The sequence below is a fragment of the Scyliorhinus torazame genome, chromosome 10, assembly GCF_047496885.1.
Source record: "Scyliorhinus torazame isolate Kashiwa2021f chromosome 10, sScyTor2.1, whole genome shotgun sequence".
NCBI lineage: Eukaryota > Metazoa > Chordata > Chondrichthyes > Carcharhiniformes > Scyliorhinidae > Scyliorhinus > Scyliorhinus torazame.
This window is the reverse complement of record NC_092716.1, coordinates 40,939,591-40,957,773: the sequence shown is the minus strand read 5'-3', so window position 1 is coordinate 40,957,773 and position 18,183 is coordinate 40,939,591. Positions and strand designations below refer to the sequence as shown.

At 43.9% G+C, this 18,183-nt stretch overlaps 1 protein-coding gene across 3 annotated transcripts in view; it reads right to left on the bottom strand.

Moving 5' to 3' along the window:
- The window catches only part of ist1 (IST1 factor associated with ESCRT-III), a 40,855-nt gene that overhangs the window by 10,513 nt on the left and 12,159 nt on the right, over positions 1-18,183 (bottom strand). For all 3 annotated transcript variants that reach the window (XM_072517977.1, XM_072517979.1, XM_072517978.1), the window contains exons 5-6: positions 16,933-17,016; positions 13,961-14,071 (exon numbers count right to left, since the gene is read on the bottom strand). In XM_072517977.1, coding sequence (XP_072374078.1) covers positions 13,961-14,071; positions 16,933-17,016 — 195 coding nt within the window. The remainder of the gene's footprint in view (positions 1-13,960; positions 14,072-16,932; positions 17,017-18,183) is intronic.

The following is an 18,183-nucleotide window of genomic DNA, read 5'->3' as shown; positions in this document are numbered from 1 at the left end:
ATGAATTAGTTTTGTGCAACACATTACCAAAACAGTAAAAAAAAAAAAATCTTATTTTATAATTTTGGAATTAAAACCACTTGCCCATTCACTGCCATGATTGACTGACATTTCAGCAAATTCAGAGCACAATTTTGTATTTTTCACACATGTCCAATGGCATCTTTCACAAAGTTAAGACTGACAAGCATAATTGCCTGGGGAACAATAGAGTTCTGCTTTCCTTTCTTAAAGGAGGACATAAAGACATGTAAACTTCTGCAGACTGATTCCAAGGATGAGGGGTTTGTCTTTTTAGGGAAACCAAGTACATTAATCCCAGGATCTAGAAGGTTAGGAGGTACAGCAATCCCAGTGAAACCTACAAAATTCTTGAAGGGCTTCACAAGGTAGGTGCTAGAGAGTCTAGATCTCGCAACCTCAATCTCAGATAAAGGATCGTCTATTTAAGACTGAGAGGAGGAGAAATTTCTTCAGTGATATGAATCAATGGATTTTGCTATGGTTAAGGGTACAGGAACAAGAGTAGGCCCATCCGCTCATTATGCCAATGCCGCCATTCAACATTCAATTATGAAGGTAGGCTAGCCAGTAACATTAGGAATGATAGTAAAAGTTTCTTTAAATACATTAAAAACAAACGGGAGGCAAAAGTAGACATTGGGCCGCTCCAAAATGACGCTGGTAATCTAGTGATGGGAGACAAGGAAATAGCTGAGGAGCTAAATAAGTACTTTGCGTCAGTCTTCACAGTAGAAGACATGAGTAATATCCCAACAATTCAGGAGAGTCAGGGGGCAGAGTTGAATATGGTAGCCATCACAAAGGAGAAAGTGCTAGAGAAACTAAGAGGTCTAAAAATTGATACATCTCCGGGCCCAACTGGGCTACATCCTAGAGTTCTAAAGGAGATAGCTGAAGAAATAGTGGAGGCGTTAGTTATGATCTTTCAAAAGTCACTGGAGTCCGGGAAAGTCCCAGAGGATTGGAAAATTGCTGTTGTAACCCCCCTGTTCAAGAAGGGAACAAGGAAAAAGATGGAAAATTATAGGCCAATTAGCCTAGCCTCGGTTGTTGGCAAGATGCTAGAATCCATTGTTAAGGATGAGATTTCTAAATTCTTGGAAGTGCAGGGTCGGATTAGGACAAGTCAGCATGGATTTAGTAAGGGGAGGTTGTGCCTGACAAACCTGTTAGTGTTCTTTGAAGAGATTACAAATAGGTTAGACCAAGGAGAGCCAATGGATGTTATCTATCTTGACTTCCAAAAAGCCTTTGATAAGGTGCCTCACGGGGGACTGCTGAGTAAAATAAGGGCCCATGGTATTCGAGGCAAGGTACTAACATGGATTGACGATTGGCTGTCAGGCAGAAGGCAGAGAGTTGGGATAAAAGGTTCTTTTTCGGAATGGCAACCGGTGACGAGTGGTGTCCCGCAGGGTTCAGTGTTGGGGCCACAGCTGTTCTCTTTATATATTAACGATCTAGATGACGGGACTGGGGGCATTCTGGCTAAGTTTGCCGATGATACAAAGATAGGTGGAGGGACAGGTAGTATGGAGGAGGTGGGGAGGCTGCAGAAAGATTTAGACAGTTTAGGAGAGTGGTCCAAGAAATGGCTGATGAAATTCAACGTGGGCAAGTGCGAGGTCTTGCACTTTGGAAAAAAGAATAGAGGCATGGACTATTTTCTAAACGGTGACAAAATTCATAATGCTGAAGTGCAAAGGGACTTGGGAGTCCTAGTCCAGGATTCTCTAAAGGTAAACTTGCAGGTTGAGTCCGTAATTAAGAAAGCAAATGCAATGTTGTCATTTATCTCAAGAGGCTTGGAATATAAAAGCAGGGATGTACTTCTGAAGCTTTATAAAGCATTAGTTAGGCCCCATTTAGAATACTGTGAGCAATTTTGGGCCCCACACCTCAGGAAGGACATACTGGCACTGGAGCAGGTCCAGCGGAGATTCACACGGATGATCCCAGGAATGGTAGGCCTAACATACGATGAACATCTGAGGAGCCTGGGATTATATTCATTGGAGTTTAGGGGGTTGAGGGGAGATCTAATAGAAACTTACAAGATAATGAATGGCTTAGATAGGGTGGACGTAGGGAAGTTGTTTCCATTAACAGGTGAGACTAGGACCCGGGGGCACAGCCTTAGAATAAAAGGGAGTCACTTTAGAACAGAGATGAGGAGAAATTTCTTCAGCCAGAGAGTGGTGGGTCTGTGGAATTCATTGCCACAGAGGGCAGTGGAGGCCGGGACGTTGAGTGTCTTTAAGACAGAAGTTGATAAATTCTTGATTTCTCGAGGAATTAAGGGCTATGGAGAGAGAGCGGGTAAATGGAGTTGAAATCAGCCATGATTGAATGGTGGAGTGGACTCGATGGGCCGAATGGCCTTACTTCCGCTCCTATGTCTTATGGTCTTATGGCTGATCTGCAACCTAGCCCCATAATAAATGTTTATAAATCTCAGATTTAATACTAGTCATTTGTAGAAGAGCATTCCAATCTTATACTATCATTTATGTGAAGTGCTTCCTAATTGCACTCCAGAATCAGCAACCCGTTTCTAGTTTTTAGGCAATTCTGCTGATTCCTGGAGACCCCAACCAGCAAGAGGTTTTTCACTATCTTCCTTCTGTGTCCCCCTTAAACTAATCAGCCGGACCCTTGTAAATTCCATGAAATACAATCCTAGAATGTATAATATTTCCTTGTAATTTAACCCTGGAGTTCAGGTATCATTCTGGTAACCCTATACTGCACTCCTTCCAAGGCCAATATTTCCTGCTTAAGGTGTAACACCCAGAACTGCCACAGTGCTGCTCTTTGTATAGATGAAACATGACCTTTTCCCATGTCTATTCAAGCCCTCTGGATATAAAAGCCAGCATTCGACTAACCTTTTTGATAATTTTCTACACCCATTCGTGACATTTTATTGATCTATGTACCTGACGTCCAAACATCTTTGGATCGCCACTGTTTCTGGCTTTGCACCACATCGAAAAAAGATGGGGGTTTTTAGGTTCAAAGTGGATTACGCCACATTTTCCTACACTAAAATCCATTTGCCACAGTTTTGTCCATTTACTTAATCTATAAATTTGTGATGCGAGAAAACCCTTATTCACACGACAAGTGGATCTGGTCTGGAATGCACAGCCTGGAAATGTGGTGGAGGCAGGTTCAATCGAGGCATTTAAGGTGGAATTAATTGATTATTTGAATAGAAACAATGTGCAGGAGTATGGGGAAAAGGCAGGGGAATGGCACTGAGCCATTATACTAAGTTGGAGAGCCGATGCAGACATGATGGGCCTCCTTCTGCACCATAACAATTCTGTGATTTCTCTTTGCATTTTACTGATTCCGTCTACACTGCTTACAATGCCTCTTATCTTTGTGTCACTGGCAAACTTGGATATGTGGTTTTCTATCCCATCATTTAAGCCATTAATAAATAGTGAATAGCAATCTTTGGCGGGTCACCGCTAACCACACCCTGCCAATTAGAATACCTGTTCATCGTTCCCATACCAACCTCTTTAACCAGAGGCTAGATTCACAGTATAAAAGTGATCCCTACAGTGCAGACTTTGTTTGCACTGAGTGCTGAATTTGGTGCATTTTGAGTGCTATAGTAAGAGTTTGGTGACCGAGGGAGTATAAGGCTTCATTTTTATCTAAAGTTTAGTCTTTCTTTTATTTAGTTAATTAACTTAAAAGTTGCTGTTTGGTTTAGAAGAAGGTGAATTTTCAATCAGCTTTAAACATGCTTCTACTTGTAGGCACTTGCAGCTGGAGCTTGTTAATTAGTTAATTGGATTAGGACAGTTTTCAGAGGCTAGATTCACAGTATAAAAGTGATCCCCGACAGTGCAGACTTTGTTTGCACTGAGTGCTGAATTTTGTGCATTTTGAGTGCTATAGTAAGAGTTTGGTGACCGAGGGAGTGCTGAATTTGGTGCATTTTGAGTGCTATAGTAAGAGTTTGGTGACCGAGGGAGTGCTGAATTTGGTGCATTTTGAGTGCTATAGTAAGAGTTTGGTGACCGAGGGAGTTAGGTGAGGAGGGAGTAAGGTGCTGCTTTCATTTTGTTTCCGACATTTCCGCAAAGAGTGAGAAGAGAGTCAGGAGTTTACAGAAAGTGTAGCTGACTGGGAGCAGAGTCGGAGGGCGGAGATCTAGTTAGTCCACAGGGCAACTATATTCTGTCAGGTAAGAGGGGATGGAGGCTAGGCCAGTTGCATGCTCCTCCTGTAGGATGTGGGTGGTGAGGGATACCACCGGTGTCCCCGCTGACTATACCTGCGGGAAGTGCACCCAACTTCAGCTCCTCAAAGACCGTGTTAGGGAACTGGAGCTGAAGATGGATGAACTTCGGATCATCCGGGAGGCAGAGGGGGTGATTGAGAAGAGTTACAGGGAGGTAACCACACCCAAGGTACAGGACAAGAATAGCTGGGTTACCGTCAGGGGGAAAAACACAAACAGGCAGATAGTGCAGGGATCCCTCGTGGCCATTCCCCTTCAAAACAAGTATACCGTTTTGGATGCTGTTGGGGGGGGATGACCTACCGGGGGAAGGCCCTAGCGGCCAGGTCTCTGGCACTGAGTCTGGCTCTGGGGCTCAGAAGGGAAGGGGGGAACAATAGAAAAGCAATAGTTGTAGGAGATTCAATGGTTAGGGGAATAGATAGGAGATTCTGTGGTCGCGAGCGAGACTCCCGGAAGGTATGTTGCCTCCCGGGTGCCAGGGTCAGGGATGTCTCGGATCGTGTCTTCAGGAGCAGCCAGAAGTCGTGATGCACATTGGTACCAACGACATAGGTAGGAAAAGGGGTGTGGAGGTAATAAACAAGTTTAGGGAGTTAGGCTGGAAGTTAAAAGCCAGGACAGACAGAGTTGTCATCTCTGGTTTGTTGCCGGTGCCACGTGATAGCGAGGCTAGGAATAGGGAGAGAGTGCAGTTGAACACGTGGCTGCAGGAATGGTGTAGGAGGGAGGGCTTCAGGTATTTGGATAATTGGAGCGCATTCTGGGGAAGGTGGGACCTGTACAAGCAGGACGGGTTGCATCTGAACCAGAGGGGCACCAATATCCTGGGAGGGAGGTTTTCTAGTACTCTTCGGGAGGGTTTAAACTAATTTGGCAGGGGAATGGGAACCGGATTTGTAGTCCAGCAACTAAGGTAGCCGATATTCAGGACGCCAAAGCGTGTAATGAGGCAGTGGGGAAGGGAACACTGACAAAGGAGAGTACTTGCAGGCACGGAGATGGGTTGAAGTGTGTATACTTCAACGCAAGAAGCATCAGGAATAAGGTGGGTGAACTTAAGGCATGGATCGGTACTTGGGACTACGATGTGGTGGCCATCACGGAAACTTGGATAGAAGAGGGGCAGAAATGGTTGTTGGAGGTCCCTGGTTATAGATGTTTCAATAAGATTAGGGAGGGTGGTAAAAGAGGTGGGGGCGTGGCATTGTTAATTACAGATAGTATAACAGCTGCAGAAAGGCAGTTCGAGGAGTATCACCCTAATGAGGTAGTATGGGTTGAAGTCAGAAATAGGAAAGGAGCAGTCACCTTGTTAGGAGTTTTCTATAGGCCCCCCAATAGTAGCAGAGATGTGGAGGAACAGATTGGGAAACAGATTTTGGAAAGGTGCAGAAGTCACAGGGTAGTAGTCATGGGTGACTTTAACTTCCCAAACATTGAGTGGAAACTCTTTAGATCAAATAGTTTGGATGGGGTGGTGTTTGTGCAGTGTGTCCAGGAAGCTTTTCTAACACAGTATGTAGATTGTCCGACCAGAGGAGGGGCAATATTGGATTTAGTACTTGGTAATGAACCAGGGCAAGTGATAGATTTGTTAGTGGGGGAGCATTTTGGAGATAGTGACCACAATTCTATGACTTTCACTTTAGTAATGGAGAGGGATAGGTGCGTGCAACAGGGCAAGGTTTACAATTGGGGGAAGGGTAAATACGATGTTGTCAGACAAGAATTGAAGTGCATAAGTTGGGAACATAGGCTGTCAGGGAAGGACACAAATGAAATGTGGAACTTGTTCAAGGAACAGGTACTACGTGTCCTTGATATGTATGTCCCTGTCAGGCAGGGAAGAGATGGTCGAGTGAGGGAACCATGGTTGACAAGAGAGGTTGAATGTCTTGTTAAGAGGAAAAAGGAGACTTATGTAAGGCTGAGGAAACAAGGTTCAGACAGGGCATTGGAGGGATACAAGATAGCCAGGAGGGAACTGAAGAAAGGGATTAGGAGAGCTAAGAGAGGGCATGAACAATCTTTGGCAGGTAGGATCAAGGAAAACCCCAAGGCCTTTTACACATATGTGAGAAATATGAGAATGACTAGAGCGAGGGTAGGTCCAGTCAAGGACAGTAGCGGGAGATTGTGTATTGAGTCTGAAGAGATAGGAGAGGTCTTGAACACGTACTTTTCTTCTGTATTTACAAATGAGAGGGGCGATATTGTTGGAGAGGACAGTGTGAAACAGACTGGTAAGCTCGAGGAAATACTTGTTAGGAAGGAAGATGTGTTGGGCATTTTTAAAAACTTGAGGATAGACAAGTCCCTCGGGCCTGATGGGATATATCCAAGGATTCTATAGGAAGCAAGAGATGAAATTGCAGAGCCGTTGGCAATGATCTTTTCGTCCTCACTGTCAACAGGGGTGGTACCAGGGGATTGGAGAGTGGCGAATGTCGTGCCCCTGTTCAAAAAAGGGACTAGGGATAACCCTGGGAATTACAGGCCAGTTAGTCTTACTTCGGTGGTAGGCAAAGTAATGGAAAGGGTACTGAAGGATAGGATTTCTGAGCATCTGGAAAGACACTGCTTGATTAGGGATAGTCAGCACGGATTTGTGAGGGGTAGGTCTTGCCTTACAAATCTTATTGAATTCTTTGAGGAGGTGACCAAGCATGTGGATGAAGGTAAAGCAGTGGATGTAGTGTACATGGATTTTAGTCAGGCATTTGATAAGGTTCCCCATGGTAGGCTTCTGCAGAAAGTAAGGAGGCATAGGATAGTGGGAAATTTGGCCAGTTGGATAACGAACTGGCTAACCGATAGAAGTCAGAGAGTGGTGGTGGATGGCAAATATTCAGCCTGGATCCCAGTTACCAGTGGCGTACCGCAGGGATCAGTTCTGGGTCCTCTGCTGTTTGTGATTTTCATTAATGACTTGGATGAGGGAGTTGAAGTGTGGGTCAGTAAATTTGCAGACGATACGAAGATTGGTGGAGTTGTGGATAGTAAGGAGGGCTGTTGTCGGCTGCAAAGAGACATAGATAGGATGCAGAGCTGGGCTGAGAAGTGGCAGATGGAGTTTAACCCTGAAAAGTGTGAGGTTGTCCATTTTGGAAGGACAAATATGAATGCGGAATACAGGGTTAACGGTAGAGTTCTTGGCAATGTGGAGGAGCAGAGAGATCTTGGGGTCTATGTTCATACATCTTTGAAAGTTGCCACTCAAGTGGATAGAGCTGTGAAGAAGGCCTATGATGTGCTCGCGTTCATTAACAGAGGGATTGAATTTAAGAGCCGTGAGGTGATGATGCAGCTGTACAAAACTTTGGTAAGGCCACATTTGGAGTACTGTGTACAGTTCTGGTCACCTCATTTTAGGAAGGATGTGGAAGCTTTGGAAAAGGTGCAAAGAAGATTTACCAGGATGTTACCTGGAATGGAGAGTAGGTCTTACGAGGAAAGGTTGAGGGTGCTCGGCCTTTTCTCATTAGAACGGAGAAGGACGAGGGGCGAATTGATAGAGGTTTATAAGATGATCAGGGGAATAGACAGAGAAGTCAGACAGAGACTTTTTCCCCGGGTGGAACAAACCATTACAAGGGGACATGAATTTAAGGTGAAAGGTGGAAGATATAGGAGGGATATGAGAGGTAGGTTCTTTACCCAGATAGTGGGGGCATGGAATGCACTGCCTGTGGAAGTAGTTGAATCGGAAACATTAGGGACCTTCAAGCAGCTATTGGATAGGTACATGGATTACGGTAAAATGATATAGTGTAGATTTATTTGTTTTTAAGGGCAGCACGGTAGCATTGTGGATAGCACAATTGCTTCACAGCTCCAGGGTCCCAGGTTCGATTCCGGCTTGGGTCACTGTCTGTGCGGAGTCTGCACGTCCTCCCCGTGTCTGCGTGGGTTTCCTCCGGGTGCTCCGGTTTCCTCCCACAGTCCAAAGATGTGCAGGGTAGGTGGATTGGCCATGATAAATTGCCCTTAGTGTCCAAAATTGCCCTTGGTGTTGGGTGGAGGTGTTGAGTTTGGGTGGGGTGCTCTTTCCAAGAGCCGGTGCAGACTCAGGGGGCCGAATGGCCTCCTTTTGCACTGTAAATTCAATGATAATCTAAGATTAATCTAGGACAAAGGTTTGGCACAACATCGTGGGCCGAAGGGCCTGTTCTGTGCTGTATTTTCTATGTTCTATGTAACCTCCCCGAACAGGCGCCGGAATGTGGTGACTAGGGGCTATTCACTGTAACTTCATTGAAGCCTAGTTGTGACAATAAGCGATTATTATTATTATTACTCGGTCACCTGTCACACAACCAATTTCCTAAGCAAGTCAATAACTTGCCTTCAACTTAGAGGGTTTAAATATTTATGGATTTTTTTTATAAAACAGGACCATAAAATGTTTACAGCACAGAAGGCAGCCATTCAGCCTGACCAGTTCCACACCTGGCCTTTCCCCATAGTTTGCATTATTTTTCCCTTCATGTACTTACCCAAATCTTTTTGAAAGTCTTGATTGGATCAGCCGCAACCGCCCTTTTAGGTAGTGTATTTCAGATTATAATTACTTGTTTTGTAAAGAAAGTTCCTTATGTCCTCTTTGGTTCTTTCGCTAATCACCTTAAATCTGTGTCCTCTGGTTCCCAATTTATGAGGGACATTATCAAATGCCTTCCAGAATCGGATATAAATAACATCCATATAAATTCAAAAATTTCATTTAGGTTCATTAGACATGGCTTCTTCTTCCTCGATCACTGGCTAACGAGTATGATTGTCCACCCACGAAACGTTGTATTACTGGGCGACACGGTAGCACAGTGGTTAGCACTGTTGCTTCGCAGCTCCAGGGTCCCAGGTTCCATTCCCGGCTTGGGCACTGTCTGTGCGGAGTCTGCATGTTCTCCCAGTGTCTTAGTGGGTTTCCTCCTGGTGCTCCGGTTTCCTCCCACAGTCCAAAGATGTATAGGTTAGGTGGATTGGCCATGCTAAATTGCCCTTAGTGTCCAAAAAGGTTAGGTGGGGTTGGGGTTACTGGATTACAGGGTTAGGGTTGAGGTGTGGGCTTATGTAGGGTGCTCTTTCCATGGGCTGGTGCAAACTCGATGGGCTGAATGGCCTCCTTCTGCACTGTAAATTCTATGATCTATGGTCACGGGTTCTTGCATGGCTGATGAGCCTGCTCCTAGAGCCGCATCTTCGACTGCACGCGTAGCAGGTGTTTCCAGGAGGTGGGATCGGTCCTTGGACTTTAGATTGCTGGTATTCCTTTCTCAGACTCCTTTGCGGGGCCTGGGTTGGAAACTACCTTGTCCTGGAGATTGGACACTCTTCAAAACTATATTGTTACTTCCGTCTCAACTGTTATTTTGCTTATTTTTATGTTGGCAAGTCCTTAATTCAATATTTGTTTCCTCGGGATTTCCGGCGTGCAAACTATGCCTCTATTGCAAATAGTAACGCAAAGTAATTATGCAACTTGACCACCATTTCCATCGACAATAGCACGGTTATCAATTTCCAAGGTGTGGAGATGCTAGCGTCGGACTCGGGTGGCACAGTAAGAAGTCTTGCAAAACCAGGCTAAAGTCCAACAGGTTTGTTTGGAATCACTAGCTTTCAGAGCACAGCTCCGTCGTCAGGTGAGACACCTGATGAAGAAGCTGCGCTCCAAAAGCTAGTGATTCCAAACAAACCTGTTACTCATCAATTTCCAAGAGGCCCACATTGCTCCTGACCAACCTTTTTCCCTTGATATAATGGAAGGAAAATGTGTTAAATATGACGCCTCTTGCAAGTTTCTTTTCTAGTCCCAAAGTACCTCTTGCTATCTGTTTTGTCACCTTTTGCTCCCTTTTAAATCTTTCCCATTTGCTTGAATCTGTGTTAGATTTTGAATTTTTGTACATTTTTTCTGTTAGTGAGGGCCGTCTCGCATCTTTTGTTGCCCATGGCTGTTATTCTTTCGCATGTAGTGCTTTTGCTTCTCCTGGGTATAAACTGATTCTATATCATACCACTGATCTTCTGTTGTTTTGCCCATTTACAGACTTGCCCAGTTTACGATGGACATTCTCAGCCTTGTGGCATTGAAGTCAATTGGACCAAAATCTAGAATTTTCCATGTTTCTCACATTAAGTTCAATCATATTAGATTAAGTGCACTCAATGGGCTGAATGGCCTCCTTCTGTGCTGTAAATTCTATTTTTAAAAAAGTGTTCATGCTGTTAACTAAATCGAACTCATATTACATCTGATAGGACAGATTCCCTGGTTGCTTCGAGGGAACACTTGCCGAAAATTATCCCAGACACACAAGAAATTCACCACCTTTCTGACATGGATGCTCAATTGTTGAGTATATTTAAGTCAGGATTTATGGAGACTAAGAGAGTTAAGGAATAAGGGGATAGTGTGGAAAGGTGAAGTGGAGGTAGATCAGCCATGATCTTACTGGATAGAAAAGCAGGTTTGAAGGGACAAATGGATATTCCTGCTCCCAGTACATAAACAATTGGGAGGAAAATGTAGCCGGTCTGATTAGTAAGTTCGCGATGACACCAAGGTTAGTGGAGTGGCAGATAGTGTTGAGGATTGTCAGAAGATACAGCAGGACATAGATGGAGACTTGAGCAGAGAAATGGCAAATGGAGTTTAATCCGGACAAATGTAAGGTAATGCATTTTGGTAGGTCTAACATAGAGGGGAAATATACCGTAAATGGTAAAACTCTTAGGAATATAGAAAGTCAGAGATCTGGGCGTGCAAGTCCATAGATCTTTGAAGGTGGCAACACAAGTGGACAAGGTAGTTAAGAAAGCATACGGAATACTTGCCTTCATTGGATGGGGCATCAAGTATAAAAACTGGCAAGTCATGCTACAGTTGTATAGAACCTTGGTAAGGCTGCACTTGAAATACTGCGCACAATTCTGGTCGCCACACTACCAGAAGGATGTGGAGGCTTTGGAGAGGATGCAGAAGAGGTTGACCAGGGTGTTGCCTGGTCTGGAGGGTGTGAGCTTTGTGGAGAGGCTGAATAGACATGGACTGTTTTCATTAGAATGACGGAGGTTGAGGGGTGACCTGATAGAGGTTCTACAAGATTATGAGGGGCATGAATAGAGTGGATGGGCGGGCACTCTTTCCCAGGGTGGAGGGGTCAGTCACCAGGGGACATAGGTTTAAGGTCCGCGGGGCTAAGTTTAGAGGAGATGTGCAAGGCACGTGTTTTAAGCAGAGGGTGGTGAGTGCCTGGAACGCGTTGCCAGGGAAGGTTGTGGAAGCAGGTACATTAACGCTGTTCAAAAGGCATCTTGACAAACACATGGATAGGATGGGTATAGAGGGATACGACACAAGGAAGTGCTGAGGGTTTTGGCAAAGGTTGGTATTATGACCGATACAGGTGCGGAGGGCCAAAGGCCTATTCCAGTCCTGTATTGTTCTTTGTTCTTATAGTTTCATGGTTAAACATTCCTTTTCAAAAAATAATTGCAATAATAAAACATAAGCACAATATAATTGTGATTCTGGAAGTCTAGTAAATGTAACAGGATGAACAAAATAGTAATCAGAGTGGTTTATAGTCTCAGCTTAATAAAACCCATTTCAAAATGTTTTGTGTTACAGAATTAAAGGGAGATGAGGGGTAGACACAAGGGTCTCAGCATGCTGCTGCTCCTCCTGTCTATATCTATTCTAATATTTGTTTTATACACACAAGCCAATTGGTGTTAATTTGTGTCTCTTAACCACCCTAGTGTGAGAGCTGTAAAAGCATTGCATTTTTTGACCAATTTGCATTTGGAAAAAAAATGTGAAACAAAAAGATTGCTTTAAATTTGAAAGCCACTATTTCTGCTGTAAGCTAAACAACAATTAGAAAGCTGCATATTGTTAAGAAGGGGGAAATTAAGAGTTAAAAAAAAAAGAAGAAAAAAACTAAAGTAAAACAGGGAGTTGATTAGAGGCAAATGGCTGGAGAAATTATGAGATGCAAATTCGCCTATCAGTGGAAAACTATTTTACATAGGTGACTAGAGAAAACAATGATGCTGTAGCGGTGGTAACTTCAAAGTGGAGAGGTAAGGAAATGGACACATCTGCCAAAAGTCAATTCCACAGGAGTGAATATCAAAGGGAAAGAAATAGTATAACTGTAGGACACTAAGAAGGGAGAGAGGCAGCGAACATCAGAACTGCAGCAAGTTACAGATATAGTCTCCAAAGAGAATCAGCCATTTTCTGCCTTCTCTGAATCTGAAGACTATTTCCCCAGATGTGGCCACCTTAACATGGTTGTGATAATTATTTGTTGGATTTAGCTCACAGAATTACTTAAAATTGTATGTTGTTTGGGAAAAGGGGTGCCTCAGAGTTCAGGTAATGTAATTTTGGGGACCAAGGGAAATGTTTCATGTAACATTGGGTGTGTATAGTCATCAGTATTCGTATAGTCATCAGTATTCTTAAATGTCACAGTGTGTTATAGTCCTTCTTGTTGCGTGTGCTTTTGTCTTTCTTTCCTTTATTAATTGTTCACACAATGACCAGACTGTATACTGTTCCTCACATGATACGAGAAAAAAACACATTCACAACTATGAACCAATGTTCCAAGTTATCCTTCTGGGTTCTGGGATACCTTCGCATTGAACATCAGCGTGATTCATAATATTAGAACCAACAAAAACACAATTAGAACTGCAAACATAGAAACAAAATAACTATGTTAAAAATTAGGGAAAAATTGCCACTGCTTTTTAAAGGAACCCAAAGACTTACATTGTAATCAGCATTTTCGGGGAGAGCGCTGGAGAGGTGGAAGGGAATTCCAGAGCTTAGACGACCTAGTTGAAAGTACAGCCACCAATGTGGGGCAAAGGAAGTGGGGTACATAGAAGTCAATAGTTAGGGGTACGCAGAGTTCTCAGAAGGTTGTAGAACTGAAGAGAGATAGGGAGGAGAAAAGTTTTGGGACAAATGGATAGGAATTTTTAAATTAAGGCGCTGCCAGACTCTAAGCCAACCAAGGTCAGAGAGCACAGGAATGATAGATGAACGGGACTTATTATGAGTTACAATGTCAGCAGCAGAATCTTTGATGAACTTTCAGGTTGATGGAGAGTGGAACATGGGAGATCAACGAAGATGTTATGGAGTTCAGAGCTCAGGTGTTGGTCAAATAGGACTTTGACCCCTGGACTGGTTTGTTGACAACCTCTGACTGTAGACAGAGAGGTGTGTGTGTGTGTGTGTGTGTGTGGGGGGGGGGGGGGGGGCAAGGATAGATCTTTGGGGAATATTAGAGGTAACAGTGTGGGGGCAGGAAGTGAAGCCATTGTAGGAGATTCTCGAGCTTTGCGATAGGCAGGGCTGGTTAGCAAGGGCAGTCTCAGTATAAATATTTATATAAAAAGCATAACGAAATCATGACATTGAAAGCAAGGTTTTGTGGACAGGAAGTATGTACCATTTGAAATGTTATTAAACCAACTAAATAATTAAGCAGCTGAACTTCATTGAAAATAAACCGTGGATATGGTTATCCACCCTTGCTACTATTACGGCTATTAATGAAGTGGACAAGCATAGGTTGCAGATTGTATCTTACAACTGCTGCCAAAGGAAACAGCAATCAAATGAACAGCAATTATACATACCATGACAACAGAATCAGGCTCATATGGAACATTGTAGTTCTTCGCTATCTCGATTAAGTATCTCTCCACAAGAATTTTGGGTGGTGCTTCAACACTTAGCTTGAGCATAAGCTGAAAAGGAATGCAATTAATGAGAAAACCATGCAAAAATGACGAAAGCATAGAAATTCAAGAGTAGCTACCTCGACAGGTTATAAATAAATAACGCAAAAGTAAATTAACTATCACTAGATTTGTGGAAGACCATCAATTGGTATATTAAAAAATTCATTCTGGGCTAATTTTACCTGTACACCTTTTTCAAAGTAACTGCATTGCAAGGGAAAACATTGAGGAGTCATGATGACTTATTAAAACTACTAGGGGCGAGATTCTCCGACCCCCCGCCGGGTCGAAGAATCGCCGGGGGCTGGCGTGAATCCCGCCCCCGCCGGTTGCCGACGTCTCCGGCACCGGAGATTTAGCGGGGGCGGGAATCGCACTGCGCCGGTTGGCGGGCCCCCCCCCGCGCGATTCTCCGGCCCGGATGGGCCGAAGTCCCGCCGCTAAAATGCCTGTCCCGCCGGCGTAGATTAAACCACCTACCTTACCGGCGGGACAAGGCGGCGCGGGCGGGCTCCAGGGTCCTGGGAGGAGGGGGCGCGGGGCGATCTGGCCCCGGGGGGTGCCCCCACGGTGTCCTGGCCCGCGATCGAGGCCCACCGATCCGCAGGCGGGCCTGTGCCATGGGGGCACTCTTTCCCTTCCGCCTCCGCCACGGTCTCCACCATGGCGGAGGCGGAAGAGACTCCCTCCACTGCGCATGCGCGGGAATGCCGTCAGCGGCCGCTGACGCTCCCGCGCATGCGCCGCCCGAGATGTCATTTCCGCGCCAGCTGGCGGGGCACCAAAGGCCTTTTCCGCCAGCTGGCGGGGCGGAAATTCGTCCAGCGCTGACCTAGCCCCTTAAGGTTGGGGCTCGGCCCCCAAAGATGCGGAGCATTCCGCACCTTTGGGGCGGCGCAGTGGCCGACTGATTTGCGCCGTTTTGGGCGCCAGTCGACGGACATCGCGCCGTTTCTGGAGAATTTCGCACTAGGCATCTATACAGGATAGCAATAGTTATCAACACATGCTCATTGTCAATTGAAAATGGTTTAACCAGGAAATTAAAGTGCTCCTCCATTTCAGAAGGTACAGTTACCAGGAAATTAAAGTGCTTCTCCATTTTAGAAGGTACTGTTGTGAGAAAATTAGAGTAATTGAAGTCAAAAATTGTCACTTTCAGTAAAATAACAATTTAAATCTGTCAGAACTAATAAAAAGATCTTGAAATGACTATAATAGTATCTGAAATTTTATTCATTTAATTTTAGCATGAAATATTAGTGTTTTCCTAACAATTATTCAGAAAACTTCTGTTCCCCAAGCAGGTCGTACCCCAGTGGTCCCCACGTAAGGTTTGCACAGGAAATTTAAATTTCCGCATTTCCCTGCACCTGGAATCCTCCGATACTCTGACTCTCCTAGTAGAATAGTCATCAGTATTAAAACCACTTCCAACTCCTGGTAACTACATTACTGACCCCCCCCCCCACCGCTAAGCCGACTGATCACCTGACCCATCCAACTATCCTACTCACTTATACAATCGCGGATGTTTCGAAAATTGGTGAGATGGTAAATAGCGAGGAGGATAGCCTTAGATTACAGCAGGATATAGACAGGATGGTCAGATGGGCTGATCAGTGGCTAATGGAATTCAATCTGGATAAGTGTGAGGTGATGCATTCGCACAGGACAAACATGGCAAAGGAATACATGATAAATGGCAGGACCCTGGTATGCACCAACGATCATAGCAACCTTGGTGTGCATGTACACTGGTCCCTTAAGATAAGAGGGCAGGTAGATACAGTGGTTAAGGCAGCAAATGGTATACTTGCCTTTAGTAGCTGAGGCTTAGAATTTAATAGCAGGGAGGTTATGCTGGAACTGCATAAAACATTGATTAGGCCACAGCTAGAGTATTGTGTGCAGTTCTGGAATCCACATTATAGGAGGCATGTTATAGAACTGGAAAGGGTGCAAAGGAGATTTACTCGGATGTTGCTTGGACTGGAGAGTTTTAACTATTGGATAGTCTGGGTTGTTTTCCTTGGAGCAAAGGAGGCTGGGTGGGGGGCATGATTGAGATGCATAAAATTATGAGGGACATAGATAGACAGGACGAAACATTTCCCATTGGTGGAGGGATCAATGACCAAGGGGCATAGATTTACGGTAAGTGGCAGGAGGTTTAGAGTAGATGTGCAGAAAATCTTTTTCACTCAGATGGTGGCAGGAGTCTGGAACTCACTGCCTGAAAGGGTGATGGAGGCAGAAACCCTCATCACATTTAGGAAGTATTTAGCAGTGCACTTGCGATGCCAAGGCATACAAGGCTATGGTCCAAGTGCAGGAAATGGGATTAGAATAGTTAAGTGGTTGTTTTTGACCGGTGCAGACGTGATGGGACGAAGGGCCTTTTCTGTGCTGTAGACCTCGATGACTAATTACCCGGCTAGTGCCACAAAAAGGAGCATGGTTTAACTTCCCCTGATGAATCTGCCCTGCACTGGAAGGAGACCCGAACCAGCTGCACTGCACATTTCTCTCTAGGCCTGAATCAGAAAGCATACGGGTAACTAAAAAGGAGTGGACAACCCAACTGGGAGTGCCATTCCTCAGAGGTTCTGGTCACAGCTGTTTCTATAGAAGGATGAGTTCAATGGGACAAAGTGACTCAATTTTTCTTTGCAGCAAGTTCCAATATCTCTAAATTTTAGGGGCATCATTCCATTCAGTCTTTCATGGAACAATTTTTTGCAGAAAGCTGCACAGACTTCCCTTCAGTGTGCATTTAGATTTGTCCGAATTTGTATTCTGCAATAAAGAGGTAGACTACCTCCCTCTGAGCAAAGTAAATCACTTTTTAATTAGACTACATTTACCCTCTCATTCACAGTCCCTATCTGGTTTGTTCTGCATAGTTTTCCATACTCCTTGCTGTATTTGGCACACAGCTGATCTGAAACCTGCAAAGAAAAAAAACAGGACCTTTATCAAATATTGCAATATAGATTTAAGACTCAAATTTTGGAAGGGAAAAGAAACAAAATGAAAACTCCTGGAGAACTCAAATATATAAGCAAATGATAGAACTGGTAGTACCATTTAGAAAGGTTTTCATTTTGAACCACAAATACATTTGTGAATAAGGCGATTTTGCACCATAGCTCCGACAAAAATGTTAAATATTTCACATTTTGGAAGTTGTGGTCAATGCACCAGTGATGATCAATGAAAGAGTGCCAATGAACTCAAAAGTCACATTGCTAAGTTATTAAGATTGGTTTTCTCAAAGATGGATGTACATTAGGGCAGGTCTCTCTTTTATTCGATAGATGGGGTTAACTTTTAAAAAGCCTGCATCAGACTTTTAAATAATGGACACACTTACCTGCTTCCATTTCCCAAAATCCACTGGCCTCACAGTTGGACAATCCCAACCAATTGTACATTGTACACTGCTGCTTGTTTATTCCACCATGGGAATATTTTTAACAATGAGGTAAAGAGTTGTCTGCATAGATAGATAACCTTACCAAAATAGGAAATATTTGCTACAGTAGGCCAGAGCAGAAACATCAAGTAAATTCAGCATTTATGCTGCTGGTTTGTTGAAGCAGGCAATTTCGTTCCCATTCAGGCCATACAGCTAATATACCAAGAAGCAGCTCTGTAATACAGATCCATTCTCTAGTTGAAGTAAACCATTAGCACTAGGCCTACAGACCAATCCATCTAAACAGGCCAAGTTACTGAATTGAATTATTTAGATAGGAATAATTTATAAAGCAATGGAAAGTGAAAATGGTCTATCTTCCAACTGTAGTTTTTTTAATAGAAATCCTATGGTGTTAATTCTGAGACAGGTTTGTGCAATGTCAACAATTTCAGTTCATTTGCTGATATTTGTATTGACAGCCTAAATACAAATTTGAAAGCAAAGAAACACATATTTTCGATCTGAAATTGCAAGAACAGATTCTCATATTTACTCAAATTATTTTGGATATATAGATCTGTACCAGGTCTGCATTCTCACAAACTATTCAACAGCAACCAGAACATAAGGAACACAATATGATCAAAACAGCAGAGAAGGTGGTCTGATTAACCTTCAGCAATCTCTCTTGATC